This window comes from Rutidosis leptorrhynchoides, chromosome 6 (genome assembly GCF_046630445.1).
Source record: "Rutidosis leptorrhynchoides isolate AG116_Rl617_1_P2 chromosome 6, CSIRO_AGI_Rlap_v1, whole genome shotgun sequence".
Lineage (NCBI taxonomy): Eukaryota > Viridiplantae > Streptophyta > Magnoliopsida > Asterales > Asteraceae > Rutidosis > Rutidosis leptorrhynchoides.
In genome coordinates, this window is record NC_092338.1 from 18,606,790 (window position 1) to 18,629,767 (window position 22,978).

At 32.1% G+C, this 22,978-nt stretch overlaps 2 protein-coding genes across 2 annotated transcripts; one reads left to right on the top strand and one right to left on the bottom strand.

The window, feature by feature from the left end:
- The first annotated feature begins 752 nt into the window (after positions 1-752).
- LOC139852787 (uncharacterized) lies at positions 753-1,962 on the top strand. Its single transcript, XM_071842120.1, has 4 exons — positions 753-918; positions 1,020-1,142; positions 1,462-1,581; positions 1,675-1,962. Exons 1-4 carry the CDS (start codon positions 873-875, stop codon positions 1,737-1,739), a joined length of 354 nt encoding a protein of 117 aa, XP_071698221.1. The 5' UTR covers positions 753-872; the 3' UTR covers positions 1,740-1,962.
- Positions 1,870-5,406, bottom strand: LOC139852786 (uncharacterized). The gene is made up of 8 exons (XM_071842119.1): positions 5,210-5,406; positions 4,866-4,921; positions 4,629-4,753; positions 4,369-4,528; positions 3,923-4,287; positions 3,346-3,822; positions 2,755-2,857; positions 1,870-2,241 (listed from the first exon to the last, which is right to left on the bottom strand). The coding sequence occupies exons 1-8, from the start codon at positions 5,276-5,278 to the stop codon at positions 2,100-2,102; spliced, it is 1,497 nt and encodes a 498-aa protein (XP_071698220.1). The 5' UTR covers positions 5,279-5,406; the 3' UTR covers positions 1,870-2,099.
- Between the last annotated feature and the right edge of the window lie 17,572 nt (positions 5,407-22,978).

The window sequence follows — 22,978 nt, forward strand, 5'->3', positions numbered from 1 at the left end:
TATTGGATATATTATTGTATGTTACATTTCCTATATTAAGAATTACACTGTATATTTACCTTCACTAGCTAAACACTCGTTCAAAACATCAGCAATTAGACAAGAAAAACAAGTAGATGTCATGTTTGAACGATTGTTATAAAGTGAGTTTAATATGAGAAGCTAAAACCGAATGGACGAAACTACTATCACGTGCCAGGCACGTGTCACATTTAACGAGATTTTTCTAACGGTCGTTAGTGAAAGGGACCAACCGTTTGATTGCTAGAAACTATAATGATAATGACTATCCAACAAAAAAAAAAAAAGTTAACTAGTTGATATGAAAAGGTGGAGTGACACTAAAAGACCAAGCATAGAAAAAACTACTAAAACCCAAACTGCATATACGTTTCTTTCATTTTTGGTTGTAGGTCTCGTTACCATGTAGCTTTAAGTGTTTGTACACCTGAATGATGTATGCATTGCGAAATTGTACCGTATGAGTAGGTGGATTGATTGGAAACTGAACTGATGGCTTTTGTTGTGGCAAAATATCTTCTCACTTTTGTTTTCATGGCATAGATATTATCCGAGCAACTTATCTGATCAAACTGCTTGTATGTAATCACATGAATATGAATGCTTTAAAGTGATACTTTTTATCACGAGAAAGTTATATATATATATATATATATATATATATATATATATATATATATATATATATATATATATATATATATATATATACAGAGTAATGAAGCTGCCCAACCACCCCTTTTTATATACTTCTGAAAGATATTTTTTATTTGCATTTGCCTTGATTATAACCATACATTAAGCAGCTAAAGCTTCAACCTTGAATATACTTAATTGTGAGTTGATTGAAGATGCTAAAAATGGGCTGCCTTGGATCGTTGCTAAATAAGCAAACTAGTAAGTCTTACAAAATCCAACTTAAAGTGTTGCTATCATATTTTATTTATTTCGTGTTGGAAAACCAAACCTTCATTGACGGTTTTCATTTTGAATGGTAGGAACGTCAGAAAAGATTAGGAAGCCAAAGCCATGGAAGTTTCCAAGACCTGTTACGTGGGACCAGCTAGTTCAGATGCGTGACGAGTTCTGGGATACAGCTCCTCACCATGGTGGCAAGAAAGGTAAAAACTAAAAGTTGTTTCGACTTAAGCACAACCACTGTATGAAAAAGATGATCCGTACACCAATCTTTAGTCATACACCACTCTAATGTATGTACTGAACAACTATTCAATGCATGTTTAGTGGTGTATGATTATAAAAATGGTGGTGTACAGATTACCTATCAAAATATAAAAAGAACCTGGATTTTATTACTTGACCCACTGCTTCGGAAACGGGCCTTATTTGGAGCCGGTGATCCCAACAAGGCCCAAATTTTTTATCACTCTCTTTAAACAGAACACATTCTGATAAATGTTTATTTGAATAATGCAAAAGAGATCTGGGACGCAATACATGCAGCAGCTGAGGCTGATATAGAGTTGGCTCAAGTAATTGTGGACAGTGCAGGGGTGTTGGTTCATAAACCTGATATGACAGTTTGTTATGACGAAGGAGGTGTCACTTTGATCTCCAAATCACCATACTTGCATTCAAAACAACTTAAGCTTCTAAATACAAAACTTATAATATATGTCATCGTATTTGCAGGTACCAAGTATGAAATACCAAGGTATGTGTTAAGCGAGCCAACAAATTTGATACAGCGAAGTTAAAGAAACAGGAAGCAAAAAGAGTAGCAGTAGCTTTTATCAGTTTATCGTATGAATAGTTTTTCAGGCCTGGTTTTCACTTGTACTTCTGAGCTTTTTCCAGGCTTATGATTTCATTGTGATATAGACACTTCAATATCAATCTTTCTAATTAGTTTTTAGACATAATTTTGTGATGCTGTTCACCAATTCTATGAAAAATAAGTTGCAACTTTTTTTTTGTATTTGTGCAAACCTTGAAAGCCTTAATATAGAAGTGACACATAGAGCACAATAGAAGTGTACTTCAATGCTAAAACATAATCAGAATAAAATCCTACAACAGAAAACTATAGTTCCATATGAATTTTGAAACTTGCCTCATTAAGCTTTCTTCTTAAAAAATGACATAATATTCCCCTGCTTAGGATCCTTGGTAGCAGCTTTCTTGTTTCCTGCTTTGCCCGTTGCATGCGTTGCGGGATTACCTACTGCAGGTGACTTCTTAGGAGCTGCTGCAGGGGGCCTGAATTTAAAAATTCAAAAATTTAAAGCAGCTTTTAATCTCATAAAGAGTTAGTTGAGATGGCAAGAAGCGCAAGTGATGTGGATTGGGTAACAGGTCAAATTAATTTTGGGCCAGCTCATTTTTAGTGTGGATTTAGGTGGACTGAATCAAGCTGAGCTGACCCAAACACTTTGCTGTCTATTTTGTATTTTTTAAATGATAATTAATCTGTTGATTATGATCACAAAAACAATTTTTCAACACATATAACTTGTTCCAGTTTTAGTTATAAAAAAAAATAAAAAATTATTATTTGAACTGTTTGATCTGTTCGAAATGAAACACGGGTTCACTTCCAAGTGGGTCAAAGTACTACCTCTAGCAGCTACAGACATAACTAACATAGCAGAATGACGATGATGACTATAGCGTGTAAAGAATGAATCAAAGGCTATGGTATCAAAAAATGAGAGTCTGATATTTAATACTCTGTATCATGTATACAATAATATATTTCAAAATTAAAGTTACCTGTTGACGACAGTGTTTGTAGTGTTATTGTCACTTTGATCTTTTTTTATACTGTCATTGGGCTTCGTCTCCTTCTCATCATTCTCCCAAACCACCTCGGTTACTGATGAACAAATAAATAAAATAAAATACACTTTTTAAATTTAAAAAACAGACATGTAGAATCAGAAAATCAAGTATATTTGCTCTAGTGGTGATGAGCAGAGCAAGTTTTTTAGAGGACATAAATGATCTAAAAAGCAACTTTCAAGATGACGATTTCATTCTTACTTAAGTAAATATCGTTTAAACTGTTATCCAACTCCCAACCAGTATGCTTTCGCAAAATCTAGAGTATTATGGAGTACTATCCGAAGTTTGGAACAACCGTTTGCAACTTTAAAACTAGCAACAGAAATTCTATCATGAAAACAATTACTTTTTTCTTTAATTATTTATTGATTCTTCAGATTAAGTCATGACTTCAAGTATCACCAATCATACGATTCTTGTAATTTAGAAGCCAGCTAATAGTGGCTACACACAAACACACACACACAACCTAACATTCGGAAACACCAAATTGCTACATGTAAAATCATATTTTCATACCTTCTCTTCCACGCTCATCAATTCGTGTCTTTAAAACCTTTTTCTTTTTAGCAGCATTTTGACCAGCACCAGCCGGTTTCTCATTTTGATCTGAATGATACTTATCAGAAGATTCATTCTTGTTTAAAGCTTGATGGCGTTCTTCTTTTAATAAAGATATAGGATCAATGCCAGACACCTTATCCTCCTTAACCTTTACCTTCTCTGTTTTTTGTTCATCAAAATCCAAATTCTTATTTTCCACACTCGAAGTTCTGGAATTTATCTTCGAATCAACAGCGACTTGCTTTTTTGGAGGATCCGGTGAGGCTAAGTTCACTACATCTGTAGTCTCATCATCTTCATCAGAGTAATCCATCACAACCCTCCTCTTTCTATTATTTCCTTCACCATTAGATCTTCTTTTCTTGTTCATCTGATGATCATCATCATCACTACTTTCATCCTCTATCGATTCATTTGCACGTACCTGAGCATCTGCAACATATTAGCTTTATTAGATACTCATTTAGACTTAAAGGAGTCTCCAAGAAAAATAAACATTTCAAGTAAATCAATATGATAAAATGTAACAGACCATTAGAAATAGGAACAACTTTTTCAGTTTTTACTGAGACAGACTCGGGCTTAGGTTTTGACGATGCACGGCCCCACATGCTAGCCAATGAAGTAGCAGTCCCAGAAGAGCTTTTCTCATTATGGGCTTTCTTTTTGTTTGTGGGCATCTGAGGAGCTTGCTCTTTATACACAACTGGTTTAGGGATAGTGTCTGGTTGTTCAACCTTCATTTTTTGATGGATTGAAGAGTCTGAAGTTTGATTCGAAAAACTAGTTCTTGAACTCTGCCCATGGATTCCCACGTTTTTTAACGCTGGACCTGCGGTGATTGCAAGTGTTCCCTCAAAATTGTGTTTTACAAATGAATTTGAAACCCCACAGAACCTGAAAAAAATGGAAAAGGTTATGTACCAAAACATGGCCCAAATTTATGTTGAAATAATATAAAGAAAATGAGCATCCCACCGATTATCCCTCAAACAATTCGTAACATTGGATGGCTCCTTGAAAAGCTCTTCTGATTGTACAAACTCTGAATTCCATATAACTGCTGCATCCTTAGGAACACAAGTTTGCACACTATATACTTGAACGGAACAACCGTCAGCAAATTCCTCTTTGGTTTCTGCACAAAAAGATACAAACTTTGAGCATTCGTAAAGTCGAAAAGGAACACAAAATTACATACAGATCAAGTATAACATACAACTACTAATAAACTTAACCTGAAAGTTTAGAGCCCAGAACAAGCTTAATGTGATAAGCTTCTGGATTATTCTTTAACCATCCGGATACGGTATATATAACTTCCACTTGACTTCCATTCTTTTCGACAAACTCCTGAAGCAACCTATGTACACAAATATGTTACTCAAATATTCATAAATAGACGCCTAAAACGAAATTAAACCGATAACACGGTCGGAAAAAAGACATAATAAAGATATGTACCAAGAACTCACCTTTTGGCAGTATTTGATGGCACTAAATAGTTTCTACTCAGCCACTTGTAAGAAACCTAATAAAAATTATAAATTGGGGAAACAAAATAAATAAATAGTGCTACGCCCAAATATACGGTAAAATTAGGGTTTCTAAGTATTGAATAGTGAGAAACCTAAATAAACATTAGCTGTATCAAATTCAATCGGTTCAAATACTACAAGATCTAATGAAAAACATAACGAGATACAAATTAATTGAGATAAGTTTTTTTTTTTTTTTTTTTTTTTTTTTTTTTTTGAAAAGCAATTAATTGAGATAAGTGATATATAAAATCGATAGCAATAGAGATAGAGACACATACAACTTGGAGCTTATCGGAAACGAGTGCTTGAATCTCGTCAAGAATACCTAGGGTTTCGATTTCTGCCATTTATTTCTCCTCCCCTCAAGTGTTTAATTTTGTGCGTGAGAATCTGTATTACAAATTGAAGCTATTTTTACAAGGTGATTTTAATTTTATTTTCAACAACAAAGTACAGATTAACGATTTCCCGCCATTTCTTTTGACGCCCTTTATTTTTGGTTCCAAACTTCCAATATCTATAAATCTTGGAAACCATCTTTGCGGTGGTTGAATGGTTATGACTCTGGCCTTCCATAGTGGAGGTCATGGGTTCGATTTCAGGCACTCACAGTTATCCACTCATGACTACGGAGGTTCGCTTGCAATGACTTCGAGCTGCTCGCGTAGCGAGTAGTCGCCCTGAGATTAGTCAAGTTGACCGTTTGAATACCAGGTTAAAAAAAAAATCTATAAATCTTGGAGTTGTTTGAAGGGGTTGTGCATGTGACAGCACATCGTACGTGCCCCTATCAGACCAATTCGGGTCATTTATCTATTTACTAATTGGCGTAAACAGTATAGCAGTAAATGGGGAAGGGTAATTTCGTCTTTTTACACCATATCCTCTTCTCCAGATGATTCTACCACAATCTCCTCTCAATCTAACTCATCAAATTTTCTGGATGTTTCATCCCCTCTGTGACGATCCTTCCAAATCCCTTTGGACGAATACACCATTCATCGATTTCACAGTGAGGTACCGACCTCTAAATTGAACTCCAGGCACGACGTAAAACCTATGAAAATTTGATTATACCATTTTCATGGCGTCTCTGTTTATTCTATTTTTTATTGTATTATTACTATTTTTATCTATTTATTTCATGCTTATTCTACTTTTTTTTTCCTATCTTTTTGGCCGGAGGTCCCCTTGAAAGCAATCTCTCTACCCGTCGAATAGAGAGAGGAAGGACTTTCTTCGCTCTTGTGAGTGTTTAACTCGGGGTGGAGAAATGATTTCTCTTTATTCTAGGATAGAGGAAGGATTGTCTACATCCCACCTCCCACATACCCCACACATATGGGATTGGGTATTGTTGTTGTTGTTGTACTGACCTCTATATGATACGTTTTGTAAACATTGCATTCTTTTGAAAAGGCTTTTTATCATCGGTTTGTGGTGGTTTGTTTTGAAAAATAGGTCTTTGCTGATTGTAAGTATTATTGGATACTTGTTGATTGCTATGACCTTGTTGGTTGTTGTATGGAACATTTCGATTATAATTCTGGTTTTGATTGTATATTGGTCTTGGCGGTTGATAATAATTCTGATAATTATTTCCAGGCCTTTGGTTCATGTATGAAACATTCTCTCTTTGTTCCATTGTTAGTTCAATACTGAGACAATCTTTTGTTAAATGTGGTCCTCCACACTGCTCACAACTAATTCTTATTGAGTGGATATCTTTAGTCATCTTTTCCATTCGTCTCTCAACAGCATCTATCTTTGCAGAAATGGAATCAAAGTCATGGCTAGAATCGGCTTTAGCTGCTTTAGATGATCTAACGATATCTTTTTCTTGGTGCCACTCATGTGAGTGGGAAGCAGTGTTATCAATAATTTTGTAAGCGTCAGTTGCAGTTTTCTTCATAATGGAACCACCAGCTGCTATATCGATGTCTTTTCTTGTAGTGATGTCGCATCCTTGGTAGAATATTTGTACTATTTGACAGGTGTCTAAACCATGTTGCGGACATCCTCTTAATAACTTTCCAAATCTTGTTCACGCTTCATATAGAGTTTCATTTGGCTTTTGTGTGAATGTAACAATTTCTCCTTGAAGTCTTACGGCTTTAGATGCCGGAAAGAATTGTTTAAGAAATTTTTCAACTAAAACATCTCATATATCAATCGCCCCTTCAGGTAACGATTCTAACCAATCTTTGGCTTCTCCCTTTAAAGTCCAGGGAAATAACATGAGATATATCTGTTCATCCTCAACTTCTCTGATTTTGAATAGAGTACAGATCCTATTAAAGGTACGAAGATGTTCATTTGGATCTTCCTTCGGCGCACCACTAAATTGGCATTGATTAGTCACCATGTGTAGGATTTGTCCTTTGATTTCATAATTTGGCGCATTAATGTCAGGTTGAGTAATTGCATGACCTTGGACAATGCGTTTAGCTCTCATTCGGTCTTCCATACTTAGAGGTTCTAGATTTTCCATTATTGAATTTGTTGAATCTGAATCACTAGAGTATTCTGATTTAATGGGTTGTTCCTCGACAATTTCTGTTTGAATGATTGGTGGTTCCGGAGGAAAGAATAATGGTTCAGGATCTCTGAATTGTCCCTGAATATCCTCCGGGTTCTCAATTATGAAGTCGGGTTCAAAAAATGGATTATCGAAAATTTGAATTGGAGTACTTGGTCTACTAGATGACGATTCTAAATAAATATATATTAAATTACTATTATATCTTAAAATATATATTTTCGTTTAGCAAAAATATAAATTTGTATATAATATTTATTTATCAAACGGAACAATAAACGGGTGTTACTACCGTTTACAAAAATAATTTCGAACCTTAATATATATACAATATATATAAACATTTTTTATATACACGTTGTAAGTTATTTATATATTTAATTCAAATACAGTCAAAAAGGAAAGATTTCTTAAATTAAGGTGGAACTCTCAACAAAGACTTGTCACAATATATACGGGATTTATAATTGTTGAAATATCTACTAATCCAATCATTGGTATTATCTTCTAATTCCGTAGATGCATATATTAAGCATATATTGAGACAAATATGTTTAATGTAACATATCATACATTTAATACTTTGTTAATGTTTTCAAGTTATGAACATAGTTCAAAATTCCGAGATTCAACTTATCAGACTTTGCTTATCGTGTCGAAAACATAAATTCATTTAAAGATTAAGTTTAAATTTGGTCGGAAATTCCCGGGTCGCCACAGTACCTACCCGTTAAAGAAATTTCGTCCCGAAATTTGAGTGGGGTTGTCATGGTCGGCAGTTAGAGTTTTTTCATGCCGAATACAAGTTGATAAGTAGAATTTTATTACCATTAGGTAATATGGATAAAACAATTTGATTACTCGAGGCGTATGAAAGAAGTTATCGTAAAAAAGTGAAATGGTGAAATTAAGGTTCGTCTTAACTCTTGACGTAGTCACAGTTGATTTCCGGAATTCAAGGAAACTTTCATAATCTATATAAGATTTGATTCTCCGGAAATTAAGGAGATTAAGATTTTCTTTGATTAAATGCGTAATCTACCTCGATTGCTATGTCTGATATTTCGTTATAAATTGTCCTCTTCCGTTCCATTATTTTCCCCATTCCTATAATCTCTTCCTTAATTCTTATTTCCAAAAGGTTGTGAAAATGCTAAATCCAGTTCTAATTCTTGATATTTTCTTGGTTATCGTATCCTTCATTATTCTGTTTCATCTGCCACCGGAGGAATTTATTTTCTTCTACTATTACCTTGGTGTTATAGTGTTTTTCATTATCCCGTGTCTTTATATTGCTATACGCATTGATATACACGTTTTGTAATTTTCGTGTTGCTATCGAGCTTTATACTCTCCATTATATTTCGGAGCTTCATGCTTTCATTTTTTCTTCCCGACTGATGTTATGCGAGGTGTATACGAAATAGTTATATTTTTACTACGAAATACTATTAAATACGATACAATTTTACACAAGTTATTTATTTATTTATAGAGTGGATATACCTAAACCTTGCTACAACACTTATAGGCATTGTACCTAATCGTACAGTAGTGTAGTTTTTAGTAAGTCTGGTTCGTTCCACAGGGACCTAACCAAGTTTAACGCTATATTTTTAAAACTATATTTGTAAAAATACAAAATATATATAAGTAGTATTATTATTATAAAAGGGGGTTTTTACCGTTTAATGACCGGTTTGTCGATTTAAAAACTTTAGTCGCGGTTAAAACCTAATGTAAAATATTAAATATATAAAAGACTTAATTTAAAGCGTAAAGTAAATAACGATAATGAAATTGCGATAAATAAAAGTGCGATAAATAAAATTGCGATAATTAAAAAGTACGATAATTGAAAGTGCAATTAAATAAAATGACAGTAATTAGAAGTGCGATAATTAAAAGTGCAATTAAATATGAAATAAAATAATTATGCTTATTTAAACTTCCGTAATCATGATGTTTGACGTGTTGATTTTAGTTTATTATCATGGGTTAATTGTCCTTTGTCCTGGATTATTTAATATGTCCGTCTGGTTTTTGTCCATAACAGTCCATCAGTCATAAATATAAAGTGCGAGTGTCCTCGTAAAATTATCCTTATATCCGAAGTCAAATATTCCAACTAATTGGGGACTTAAACTGTAACAAGGTCTTAATACTTTGTTTAATAATTACACCAGGATATCGACTGCGTGTAACCCAAGGTTTTAATACTTTGTTAACAATTACGCCAAGTGTCCTTGTACATAATTCACCCATGTTTTAACGAGTCCATTAACTATTAATCCATTCCCGTGTCCGGTTAAATGAACGATTATTAGTACTTATAAATATCCCGCCCATCGTGTCTGATCGAGTGTATATGGTTATTTATAGGTACGTCCAATTGTAAATCTTTATATTAAATTAACAACCTATCATTTAATTAAACAAATATAAAGCCCATTAATAGCCCATAGCCTAATTTCCACAAGTGTCGTTCTTTTGTCCAAACCCCAATTATGGTACAAAGCCCAATTACCCCGTCTTTAATATTTTAGCCCAACATCACGATTACTTCGGCTTAAATAAGCATAATAATAACTTAGCTACGAGACATTAATTTAAAAAGGTTGAACATAACTTACAATGATTAAAAATAGTGTAGCGTTACACGGACAGAATTTCGACTTACACCCTTACAACATTCGCTGACATACCCTTATTATTAGAATTAAAATTAAAATTAAAATTATAATATATATATATATACACGTTTGAGAGTAAGAAGAGAAAAAGATGTGTTAAGTTCGATCACCAAACTGCTTTTTATAGGGATGTGGCCAGATACTGTTCACCATGCGATCGCATGGGATTTAGCCCTCCAGGCCATGCGATCGCATGGCCTCTTTTTCCAGCTCAGGTACTCTTGGCTCCTATCTTGCCGACACTTTTAATAAATAATATAATATATAAATAATTTATAAGAATTATTTATATATTATATTATATTTATGTGCATAGTTGACTTGTAATTTTTAGTCCGTTGTGTCGAGCGTTGAGAGTTGACTCTAGTCCTGGTTCCGGATTTTCGAACGTCCTTGCGTACAATTTAATATCTTGTACTTTGCGTTTTGCGTCTTGTACTCTTGTAATTTTGAGACGTTTCTCATCAATAATTTGAACCACTTTGATTGTACTTTGTACTTTTGAGCTTTTTGGTCGTTTACATCTTCAAATCGTCGAATCTGTCTTTTGTCTTCACCTTTTATTATTTAAACGAATATCACTTGTAAATAGAACAATTGCAACTAAAAGCTTGTCTTTCTTGAGGGATAATGCTATGAAATATATGTTCGTTTTTAGCAATATCAAATATTCCCACACTTGAGCGTTGCTTGTCCTCAAGCAATATAGTCTTGAAATACAAATGCTAGAATCACTTCTTTATTCTTCACACTTTGTACATCAGTGATTTCTATACGGCGGTATGAACAATGATAGTAACGTTGTGGTTTACAGTCCCACATGACTATAAAAATTTAGATCCTTAAGGAAATTGGATCTTTATGAAAACATTTGATCTTTTGAAAATTAAATCTAGCTTTTACCCTAGATAGGTTTTCCGGAATAACCCTTCACCGGTGTTTGCAAAATATTTTTGTGGGTTTGGCGGGTTTCATATTTGAAAATTTATGCTCAAAACTTATGGTTTTGTGTCACCCACTTGCCAACCTTGTATTGGGAAAGCAACACGTCCGGTTTACTTGCTCCGTATATTACCTTTCGGTAAACTACCGTCCGGTTGTAAAGGAAAGCGTTGAACAAGCAACTGTTAAGGCAATGTCCCGTGACATGCTTTTAATTATGGTCTATAACGTGTCGGATGCAATTACTATCCTTTGTAGGAGCAATAGTAAAGCTCACCCTTATGGTTTTTCAGTCTGGCACAAGGTCGTGTCTTTGACTATGCTATGCAACCACCGTTCTTACGGTTGACACCCGATTTGATTCAGGTGGCCTAATGAATTCCAGGTGAATTCTTAGGATTTTTACGTTCAATGGTAATGAACGCATTAAAAATGGGTTTTCAGAAAACAAATCGGTTTGTAATTTTGATAAAAATATTTTCTCGTTCAAGCTCGAGTTTAGATATCATCGAATTCCATGAGTTTGAATTCTCAATCTTTAAAAGTCAGTCTGAAGGATTGAGTAATATCTGTCTTAAAAGCTGATTTTTGATCTTTTAAGGAGATTATCCTTTCTGGAGATCTGATTCATTAGTCTTATCAAGCTAATTTGCACGGTGCCCTCCCCATTTTACGAGACAGATTCTCTCATGGTTAGGATAAGTCTGACCACTTGGCGACCCTGTTTGATGTTGAGGTCCGTGGATTTTCAGCTGATTTTCGAGAAAACTTTTTAAGGTTTTTCGTAGACTCTACAACTGGTCTGGACGACAACTTCCTGACCTAAATCAAGAAGCGCGTGTCTTTTTCGGAAGACTTTACTTCCTTTTAATGATGGAATTGATTCATCGTGTAGATCCATATTTCTTTCAAATATATTATAAGAAATTGGGTAAAACTGATAAAATTGTCCAAAACAAAAGTATCTTCAGTTATTTGTACAAAAATATGTGATATATGTTTTAAATAACTTGGTAAATTTTCCCACACTTGGCTTTTATTTTCCTTTCTTTGCCTTTTTATTGTCATCTATTCCATTTTAAATGAATTCTAACATTTTGGGTTGTTTCTCAATTTATGTCTTTTCCGAGGTAACAATAATTTCGGTGTTAACACCTAGTTTTATCGTTCATAAATATGATTTTGAATTCATTTATTTGAAAATTTTGAAATTTTTTTACTAGAATTGGGTAGTCAGTATATAAGACTAGGGCTGTTATTTATTATCATAGAGCACTAGATTCTAATACAACTACTGCGTTACTAGTAGTTTTAATGGTAACCAAGTGTATAAGTTAAAATTTTAAAAATCTGAAAGAATTTAATCCCTTCCCACACTTAAGATCTTGCAATGCCCTCATTTGCAAAAAATTAGTAACAATTTAAATTATTGAGGGTGATTAGCGTAGAAAAATGATTAAATTTTACCAAAGTTTTCAAACATATTGGCGTTTGTTTGCTGAATGATAAATGGTGCACATCATTTGTTCATTCCGTCTTGTTGTTACATCACATTTGTTTTTCGTTTTGTCGTCAAAATTAGTAGCTTTTGCTGAACTTAATGCCAGTCTTTGAAAATGCGTTGTTTTACCCTGTTGTGTACATGAAATAAAATACATACAATACAAATATAAACATGCATGGTAATTTGAAATGGGACTTAACATCCCACTTTCAAATAAAATATGAAATATTAGTACAACATAATAAAAATATTAAACTTACATAAAAGTATCAATATTTGTATGTTTAAACATAAATTAATAAAAATAATAAAAAAATAAAAATCATAGAAATCACCAACGGGAACTATATCAATCTGGATAGGGGTTCCAGTTCATGTCGTCGGTCGGGTTCCATGGTTGGTGATAGGTGTACTGATAGACCTGGTTAGGGTCGTAGAGAGTATATGGTGGTCTCATCTCGGGCTGGTGTGGAGGATAGTAAGCAGGTCGGGTCGGTACATAGTGATCCTGAGGTGACAGCCGGCTCATGATCTGACGCTGATGATAGTCTCATCTATCATGCTGTCGTTGCCTGGAATGCTCGTAATCATTACGGGCTTGCCAATGCTCGTACCATCTATGTCTCTCCTCGTTTGTCATTTCTACCTCATCTACACGCTGGTAGACGTCAGTCATAGTCTCCCTAATGACATCCCTAATGTCATCTGCTTCATCCATTTCCTCATCTGAACCTCTCTCTACCTGAGGATGATTACCAACATATGGTATTGCCTGATTGCGTCTGCTCTTTAATACCTTAGCACCCTGATAGACCCTCAATCCTAAAGGCTCAACCTGTTCCCTACATACCAAAAGTGAACCCCCTTGATCCCTATCTACACCCAAATACTCTCCAATGAGAGTAACAAAAATACCTCCTCCTATTATTCCCCCTTCCTGTATTACTTCCACCATCTTAGACAAATAAAAACCAACACAGTAAGGGATATTAACAAAGCCTCTTGGGTCTCGAATACACTTTAGGTAAAATAAATCATGTAAGGTCATTTTCTCCTTGTTGTGATCTCTCTGTGTAATCGAGTTAGCCAGAAATCTATGAATTATACGAAGCTCGGCTCTGTGAATATGTAAGTAGGTGTGTGTTCCTGCCCGCCCAAAAACATTAAAATCTGACATACGCCTCCAGATGGCGTTAGCATCAAAATTCCTATCTACCCTTTCACCATGATAAATCAAATTCATATAATCGGGTAGTAGTAATTCAGTGGGCGTATATATCTGTAAAGCCCTGGCCATGTCCAGCATGGACATCCTGTACATCCTACGGCCAAGTATAAATCTAAGAAAACTTCTATCATCTAACCTATCTACATCCGCATTTAACGCTATAGTGCTCATAAGCTCAACACACCATTCCTTATATACAGGTCTACGAATGGTGAATAAACGTTCCCAATCGGGAAAAGAAGAGCTGCCATACCTTTGGATCAAATGCTGTCTAACTGAGTTAGCAAGTTGGACCCTTTCCAAAGGCTCCCAATCGATTACCCTCGGCACTTCTACATTTTTTGGTACCAGTTTGAATTTGTTACTTTGATATGTCGGGTAATCTTTCCAGCTTCGATCAAATCTCAAATTGGGATGCAACTGTTCTTCATGAATCGTTGGGTGTTGTACTATTGGATGCATTCGAAATACTACGTAAGCATCAACATATTCTTGATGAGGATCATAATAAGGTACGTGTTGATCAGGTTGTTGTTGTTGTTCCTGTTGTTGCTCCGGTTCATATTGCATTTCTGGTTCATGTTCTGGAGCAGGTTGTCTAGATGATGATGATGCACCATCAGTATTAGTAAATCTCTGCAAAACACATTAAACACAAAATTTGTACATCCAAATATGCATTAGTGTTAGCAAAATAACAACTTGAAATAATTACAATAACATGTTTAATCAAAATTAAACTTATACACATTTTCACAATTTTAACAATTCTACACTTTTTCAAATAAGCATATATGAAAATGTTTACAAAGTTCATAAGCATTCAACTCAAATAACATGTTAAAATAACCATTACTAGCAATTAAACAAGTTTCAAATGGCATTTACATCAATTTAATCAAGTTCATGAATGTTATACCTAAAAAGTCCACTTTAATTCTCAAAAATCATGTTTAGGATCAAAGTTTGGATCATTTAGCTACCTAAACATGTTACACTACTTATTTTAGCAATAATTCATGACAAAAATCGGCCATAACCTGTTTATATCAAAAAGCTCTAAATTGCTTAAGAACACAAACCCTAGATTCCTAAAATTTTTGAAGCTTTTGGCTTCAAATCATGTTAAATAGCATCAATCTAGGTTATACATACATAAAATACTAACAATTTAACTCTAATTACACTAGAAATTAACAAAATCAAATTAGGAAAATTATAGCTCAAGAACACTATAAATCAAATTTAAAGAGGTTTAGGGGTGAAATTGTTACCCTTCTTGATAAACTTCTTATCAAATTCATATTTAGAGCGAATTTTAGCGAGAAATTTGGTGAATTTTGGTGAAAAAATGGCGAATTTAGAGTGGATTTTGGAGAGTGTTCGTGTGTATGTGTGTGTTGGAGTGGGAAGAACAGAACAGCTCGATGGATTTTTGATTCTGCCCAGTTTTCTCTATCCATGCGATCGCATGGTTTTACTGGCCAAACCCCATGCGATCGCATGGGGTTCTGGTATTTTTTTTTGTTTTTATAAAAACCTTATACTTTTTAAAACAAATAATTAATTAAATATTAAAATTTGTTGTCCTTGTTATTTAGGACGAGGTTGTTTCGGATCGTTGTCCTAGTCCGTCCCTCGACAAAATTTTAAAATTTGTCATTCTTTTTAAGCGCGATTTTAAAAGCAAAGATTTTTGGATATATTTTTTTTTTTATGTTTTTAGCATACTTTAATTCAATAAGATTAAAAATAATGATAAAAATTCTCGTCCCTCCTTTGGGTAGAGCAATTTCGGTTCAACGACCTAGTTTTCAACTCACGACGAATTTTAAAAATCAAATTTTTAACTTAGTGAAATAAAGTACATTTTTGTTTTTAAATTCACACCAAACTTAAATTTAAAATGCATAAAATTAAAAATTCATATAATTAAAATTAAAAAATCACATCAAATTTATATTATATTTTTGTTTTTATACATACAAACTTATATTAAAAATATTAATTTTTCAAATATTTACAAACTTAAATATATTAATTTAAAAAGATTACAATATTAATTTAATATTTATATATTAATTTTTTTTTAAAAACAAGGTAAAAATTAAAAATTAAAAATCTTTTTGGTCTTTTATCCCACTTTAATCAATCAAATATTATCAAAAATATACGCCCCTCTTTTCGGTAAAGTAATTTCGGTTCCATAACCTAGTTTTACTCCTGACGAATTTTTGAAATATTTTGGGTTGATTGATTAAAGATATTTATACCTTAAGAATAAACGGTAAATTTCGCAGTGATGTAATAAATTTTTGTATGATATCAATAATTTCGGTTACGCATACCTAATTTTATTGAATACCAATTTAATACTTTATAGCGAACGATTCAGCGTTTATTATCAAAAGGTTAAAAGCAATAAAAATAAAAATAAAAACTGTACATACTTACCTGTGAGAAAGAATTCTCAGAGACCTGCTTTAGCCGACTCATAGGAGAGTCGTGTGATTTGGTTCTCCATAGCTACGTAAGCATAACCTCGAATCTTCAATATCTTTTCTTCTAAACATATTAACGGTCCTTCTCTGCATGGAGTAACAAATTCGGTATTTGAATATGTTTGATTATTTGAACATTTACCTTCGTGTGACCATTTTCCGCATTTATAACATCTTTCAAGGTGTCGTGCTCTTCTTTTTGTTGCGGATTTTGATTTTCCTTTACTAAAATGTATCCTATGATGATCTTTCCTGAGTTCTCTTCTTACTTCATCCATTTTTTCTCTTATGGAGGATACCAGTTCACTCGGAAGTGTGTCATTATTACGTTTAGTAATCATAGCATGTAGCATTAGACCATGGTTCAGATTAAAGGAATTCTTCATCTCGTAAAACCTAAAAAAAATAAAAATTCAGAATGGGGGGAAGAAGACTAGTTCTTTAGGGTCTGCTAGGGAAAGACCATTCGGATTCCATTCTCGAGAACTACACCAAAATAGAATATCTAACTCTAACAGAAATATATATTACCCTAAAAGATTTGAACCTTCCCACACTTAGTTAGCTGTGGTATCGAAATTGTGATTAACTTCATCTTCAACTTCCATTAGATTATCTATGTAATGTTTAACTCTGTGACCATTAACTTTAAATTCAATCCCATTTGAATTTATTAATTCTACTGTTTCGTACGGGAAAACTCTTTTGACTATGAATGGTCCAGACCATCTTGATTTTAATTTTCCAGGAAATAGCTTGAATCGTGAATTGAAAAGAAGAACTCTGTCTCCTTCTTTAAATTCTTTTGAACTTCTGATTCTTTTATCATGCCATTTCTTCGTTCTTTCCTTATAGATTAACGAATTTTCATATGCTTCATGTCTTAATTCTTCTAATTCGTTTAGTTGACTTAATCGTAGACGTCCGGCTTCATGTAAATCAAGATTACATGTCTTCAAAGCCCAAAATGCTTTATGTTCAATTTCTACTGGAAGATGACATGCTTTTCCGTAAACGAGTCTAAAAGGTGTGGTTCCAATTGGAGTTTGGTAGGCTGTTCTAAAAGCCCAGAGTGCATCCTCTAATTTCATGGAACATTCCTTCGGATTTGATCCTACGGTTTTTTCTAGAATACGTTTTAATGCTCGGTTTGTGATGACCCGGGAATTTTCGACCAAATTTGAACTTAAATCTTATATGGTTTCGACACGATAAGCAAAGTCTGTAATGTTGAAGTCTCAAAACCTTTGAACTGTGTTCATGTATACATTTAACCATTGACTATTATATGGTTTCGACACGATAAGCAAAGTCTGTAATGTTGAAGTCTCAAAACCTTTGAACTGTGTTCATGTATACATTTAACCATTGACTATTTTCAATGATTCACGAACCATTTTATCGTAAATAGAAATATATATATAAATAACTATACATGTAAATAAATTATATATTATAAATAAAATTATTATTTAAAATTGTTTATTCAAATAAAGAGAGTAGGATGAAAATACATAGTTGTCAACGATTAACAATGTATTAAATGAATAAGGTTATGCTTTGAGTTTAATTATTTTAATGTATGTAACTAACACAATCATATAAGTAATAAAACTGGTTATGTAAAACCTAATTATATATATAGTAACTTGAATATGTATATGATGTATAAACATAACTATTATTATATGTAAATCGATAAAATGTATAAATATTAAATATATGTTATTATATAAACATTAAACAATACATAATATGTAATTCTAATATATAAAAATATAAATGTTATACTAATACTATTATAATTACTTTCACTATTAGTAGTAAATATTAATATTAATATATGTATTATTAATATTATTAAAATATATAATGTATTGATATAAAAATTTAAAATATGTAAGTTGTTATATCATTATTACTAGTATTATTATTATTAGATATTATTATTATCTTTATCATTAATAATCATTATTTGTATCCTCGTTAATAATACTATTATTGATATTATTATTAACTATTATTAATAATTATCATTATATTTGATATTAACATTGTTATTATTAATTTTCAGTATTATTATTATTACAATTAGATTTACAAATTATATATATTGATTATGTTTATATAAAAAAAAAGAGAAAAGAATCAAGCAAGCCGTTTCCTATCACTATCGATGCTTTATATATTTTGTCTTCTGTCCAAAAGTTATTACAGATTGAGCACAAAATTCCCAATGCAGACGAATTCCATGAGAGTCTTTATTTGCTTTATTCAATTTTTTTTGTTTTATTTTTATATTTTTTTCACTGATTAATTGATTCTATCGAATTCCTTATACTATAAAACAGCCAATTATTGAAGAAAAACAGTCAGTTCTTTCCCCCACAAAAATCGATTAACAACTCCAAACAAAATTTTTTTTAACAAAAAAGAAACCCGTCGCCTGTTCTTGTTCATTTTTTTTTTGCCAAAACTTGAGATCGAATTCAATTGCAAAATCCATAAATACCATCTTGTTAGGAATGTATCGAGTGATCTTTCTGCAAATTCTCGTTTTCCAATTCATCGAATTGAGCTTTAATTTTCAAGTCAAAGTTTATGAACTTAAAAGTCAAATATGTGTTCATGATAAAAATTCGAATTCGTTTTTACGTATTAAGTTAAATTGATACCTTGGAAAGTTTCTAATGATGATTGTGAACTCGTTTCATGTTATAAGTTTGGCCTAATTCATTCTTGAGATCGAAGTTCATAAATTTTTTTTTAACATAACAGGGACGGCAGCAGTTTGTTTTGGAACTGATTTTATTTATTTTTCAAGTGTTATTAAATTTAAATAATGATTACAAATATTTACACTTTGTTATGGAATACAAAAAACAAATTCGTTATTGTAATTGGAGTCATCCCTGTCGACTGGAATTAAGAAGAATAAGGAAGAAATAACAGAAAACATAATCTGGTTAAATAATTTTTCGTGGGGTTTTAAATCAGGAAACGGGCACAGCCCAATTGGTTAGGCGAGTGACGGGTATTCGAGAGGTCGAGGGTTCGAGTCTGGTTCGCGATGTTTTTTTTATAAAGCTTCTTCTAAGGTAGTCTTTATTATTATTATTATTATTATTATTATTATTATTATTATTATTATTATTATTATTATTATTATTATTATTATTATTATTATTATTATTATTATTATTATTATTAATTATTAATATTATCATTTTTATTATTCTTATGATTATTATTGTTATGGTTGTTATTAGTAATTGTTATTATTACAAGTATTATTATTATTGTTATTAGTGTTATTACTATGGGTATTCATATTGATTTTATTATTATTGTTATTGTTATTATAAGTATTATAATAATTATTATTAGTATCATAATATGTTTTATAACAATTATCATTATTATGACTATAAGTATTATTAAAGTTATTATCATTATTAATTTATCATTTTAGTACTATTATTATTATTATGATTATGATTATGTTCAGAATTATTATTATTGTTATTATAAAATAATACAGGTTATTATTATTCTCACTAATATTAGTATAAATATCATTTTCGTAATTATTAGTTTTACTATTATTATTAACATAAGTATCAATTTTAACAATATCGTTATTATTATTAGTATTATCAATATTAAGAAAGTTATTATTTTTAGTAAATCATTATTATCAAAACTATTATTTTCGTTACAAATAAATATTTTATACCTAAAATATACTTAATACATATATTATAACTATATTAATAGTTTATATACCACATATCAAACATAAAAACATTGTTTATATAAATACTATTATATAACAAATTAAGGATATTTTTATATAATACTAACCATATATATATATATATATATATATATATATATATATATATATATATATATATATATATATATATATATATATATATATATATATAGGTATATTAATATAACTAAATATATAGATATTAAACATTTTGAATATATACACAAACTAAATAAGTATAATATATAATTTAAGTTATAACATATAAACTTGTTCAAATACGATTATACATTTTAATATATATACAAATGATATAGGTTCGTGAATCCGAGGCCAACCCTGCATTGTTCAGTTTGTCTAATGTTGTCATATGTATTTTTACTACAAAATACATTAGGTGAGTTTCATTTGCCCTTTTTACTCTTTACATTTTTGGGCTGAGAATACATGCAAATGCTTTATTAACTGTTTTATAATATTTATATGCGTGAGTTTCATTTGCTCCCTTTTTAAGTGCTTTTGCAATATATATTTTTGGGACTGAGAATACATGCGCTGCTTTTATAAATGTTTTACGAAATGGACACAAGTGATCGAAACTACATTCTATGGTTGGATTATCTAATCGAATATGCCCCTTTTTATTAAGTCTGGTAATCTAAGAATTAGGGAACAGACACCCTAATTGACGCGAAACCTAAAGATAGATCTATCGGGCCCAACAAGCCCCATCCAAAGTACCGGATGCTTTAGTACTTCGAAATTTATATCATGTCTGAAGGAGGATCCCGGAATGATGGGGATATTCTTATATGCATATTGTTAAGGTCGGTTACCAGGTGTTCAATCCATATGAATGATATTTTTGTCTCTATGCATGAGACGTATGTTTATGAGAAATGGAAATATGAAATCTTGTGGTCAATTAAAATTATGAAATGATTATTTATGTTAAACTAATGAACTCACCAACATTTTGGTTGACACTTTAAAGCATGTTTATTCTCAGGTACGAAAGAAATCTTCCGCTGTGCATTTGCTCATCTTAAAGATATTACTTGGAGTCATTCATGACATATTTCAAAAGACGTTGCATTCGAGTCGTTGAGTTCATCAAGATTATTATTAAGTCAATTATTGTAAGATATATTACGAAATGGTATGCATGTTGTCAATTTTCGATGTAATGAAAGATTGTCTTTTCAAAAACGAATGCAATGTTTATAAAATGTATCATATAGAGGTCAAGTACCTCGCGATGTAATCAACTATTGTGAATCGTTTATAATCGATATGGACTTCATCCGGATGGATTAGGACGGGTCTTTACAGTTGGTATCAGAGCGGTGGTCTTAGCGAACCAGGTCTGCATTAGTGTGTATAACTGATAAGTCGTTAGGATGCATTAGTGAGTCTGGACTTCGACCGTGTCTGCATGTCAAAAGTTTTGCTTATCAATTCTAGTCGGAAATCATCTGCTTATCATCCTTAGGAAATTACCTGCTTATCATTCTTAGTCTAGACATGTCTTACTGCCTCTATTGCGTAGACAGTGTATAGACGAATTCATATCTTAGCGTATCTGTTATTGTTGCCTTTGCTTGACAGCTTCCGTAGATTCCTCTGTAACTTATGGGATTTTAGTATTATATATGCATATGTAAATTATGTATTGCAGGGTACTAATCTACATCCTATAATCTATTTCTTATCGAAAATCCTTCATCTAATCGTACGGGATAAATCCTTCAACCAGTTCGAGTCCCTCGAATTCCGATAGCTATTCCGATAGTTATTCCGACAGCTATTCCGATATGGAGTTTTACCTAAGCTCCAAAAGCAGTGTCACCAGAATGAATCAACCAATTCATCTGATGGGTTCGTAGCCTACTTAATCATTGGAGACAAAAAGAAGGTGATCCTTTCCATCAACCAAATTCACCTCTTGGCGGTGAACCTGAAGCACTTACCGGCGAACCTGTTCGAGATACTATTTTCTCAATCATTTCCCGAATATCTCGTCACGATTATATTCTATCTAAAATTCTAAACCTTATTCATCCGTTCGTTCCGACCGACAATCATCTTGGAGTAATGGGAGAAGTCAACGAGCTTCGCACTCGATTAATAAATTTGGAGAATATGGTGTAAAATTTACCAGCTTCAGCAACATCACCGGTACCAACAGCACCATCGGCAACAGCACCAGTATCATCAACAATCCATGCCTCAACATCTTATTCTGTACCTCAAGCATAATCATCATTCTACATGATGTTCTACATCATTTATCACCGTTCGACATGGCGATTAAGTAATCTCTAAAGTTTTGGAGATTATCCATTCTAGTTCTAACGGTAAATCAAATGAGTTTAATATCATATTAACTCATTAAATCCATGATTATATCTGAAGAAAATATATATGTAAGTATATTTTCATAAAGATTGTAATTTAAAATTTTTTTGTACAAGCTATTAATGGTGAAAATATTTTAACAGGTAGGTAATACCCGAGGAATATTTAGATTTCACATTAATAAGTTACACTGTATATTCTCCGAATCTGATTCAACAGTCATTTACAATCCTACTTACATCCATCGATATACGTATCCGTTCACCACAGAATAACCATTTTCATTCAATATCATATTTGGATTTTGACCTATCAGAATCCGACAAGTGGCATAATGAAGAAAACATTGGACAAAATAGAATTTATTAGAAACAAACAAATTAACTATGATAAATTTTGTTAAGAATCCACGCTAACAAAATCCTAGCTAACTGTTCCTAGCTAACTGTTAATTCTGTATTACATTGTAACTATCGCAATTTATTTTATCGCAATTTTAATTCT

Bases quoted from the DNA above. Each gene is read 5' to 3' on its own strand.
- LOC139852787 (XM_071842120.1), top strand. From the start codon at position 873: ATGCTAAAAATGGGCTGCCTTGGATCGTTGCTAAATAAGCAAACTA. The intron at 919-1,019 runs GTAAGTCTTACA...TTTGAATGGTAG, and splicing joins GTTGCTAAATAAGCAAACTA to GAACGTCAGAAAAGATTAGG. The intron at 1,582-1,674 runs GTGTCACTTTGA...TCGTATTTGCAG, and splicing joins AGTTTGTTATGACGAAGGAG to GTACCAAGTATGAAATACCA.
- LOC139852786 (XM_071842119.1), bottom strand. From the start codon at position 5,278: ATGGCAGAAATCGAAACCCTAGGTATTCTTGACGAGATTCAAGCACTC. The intron at 4,754-4,865 runs GTGAGTTCTTGG...TTGTGTACATAG, and splicing joins CCATCAAATACTGCCAAAAG to GTTGCTTCAGGAGTTTGTCG. The intron at 4,288-4,368 runs GTGGGATGCTCA...CATTTTTTTCAG, and splicing joins AATTGTTTGAGGGATAATCG to GTTCTGTGGGGTTTCAAATT.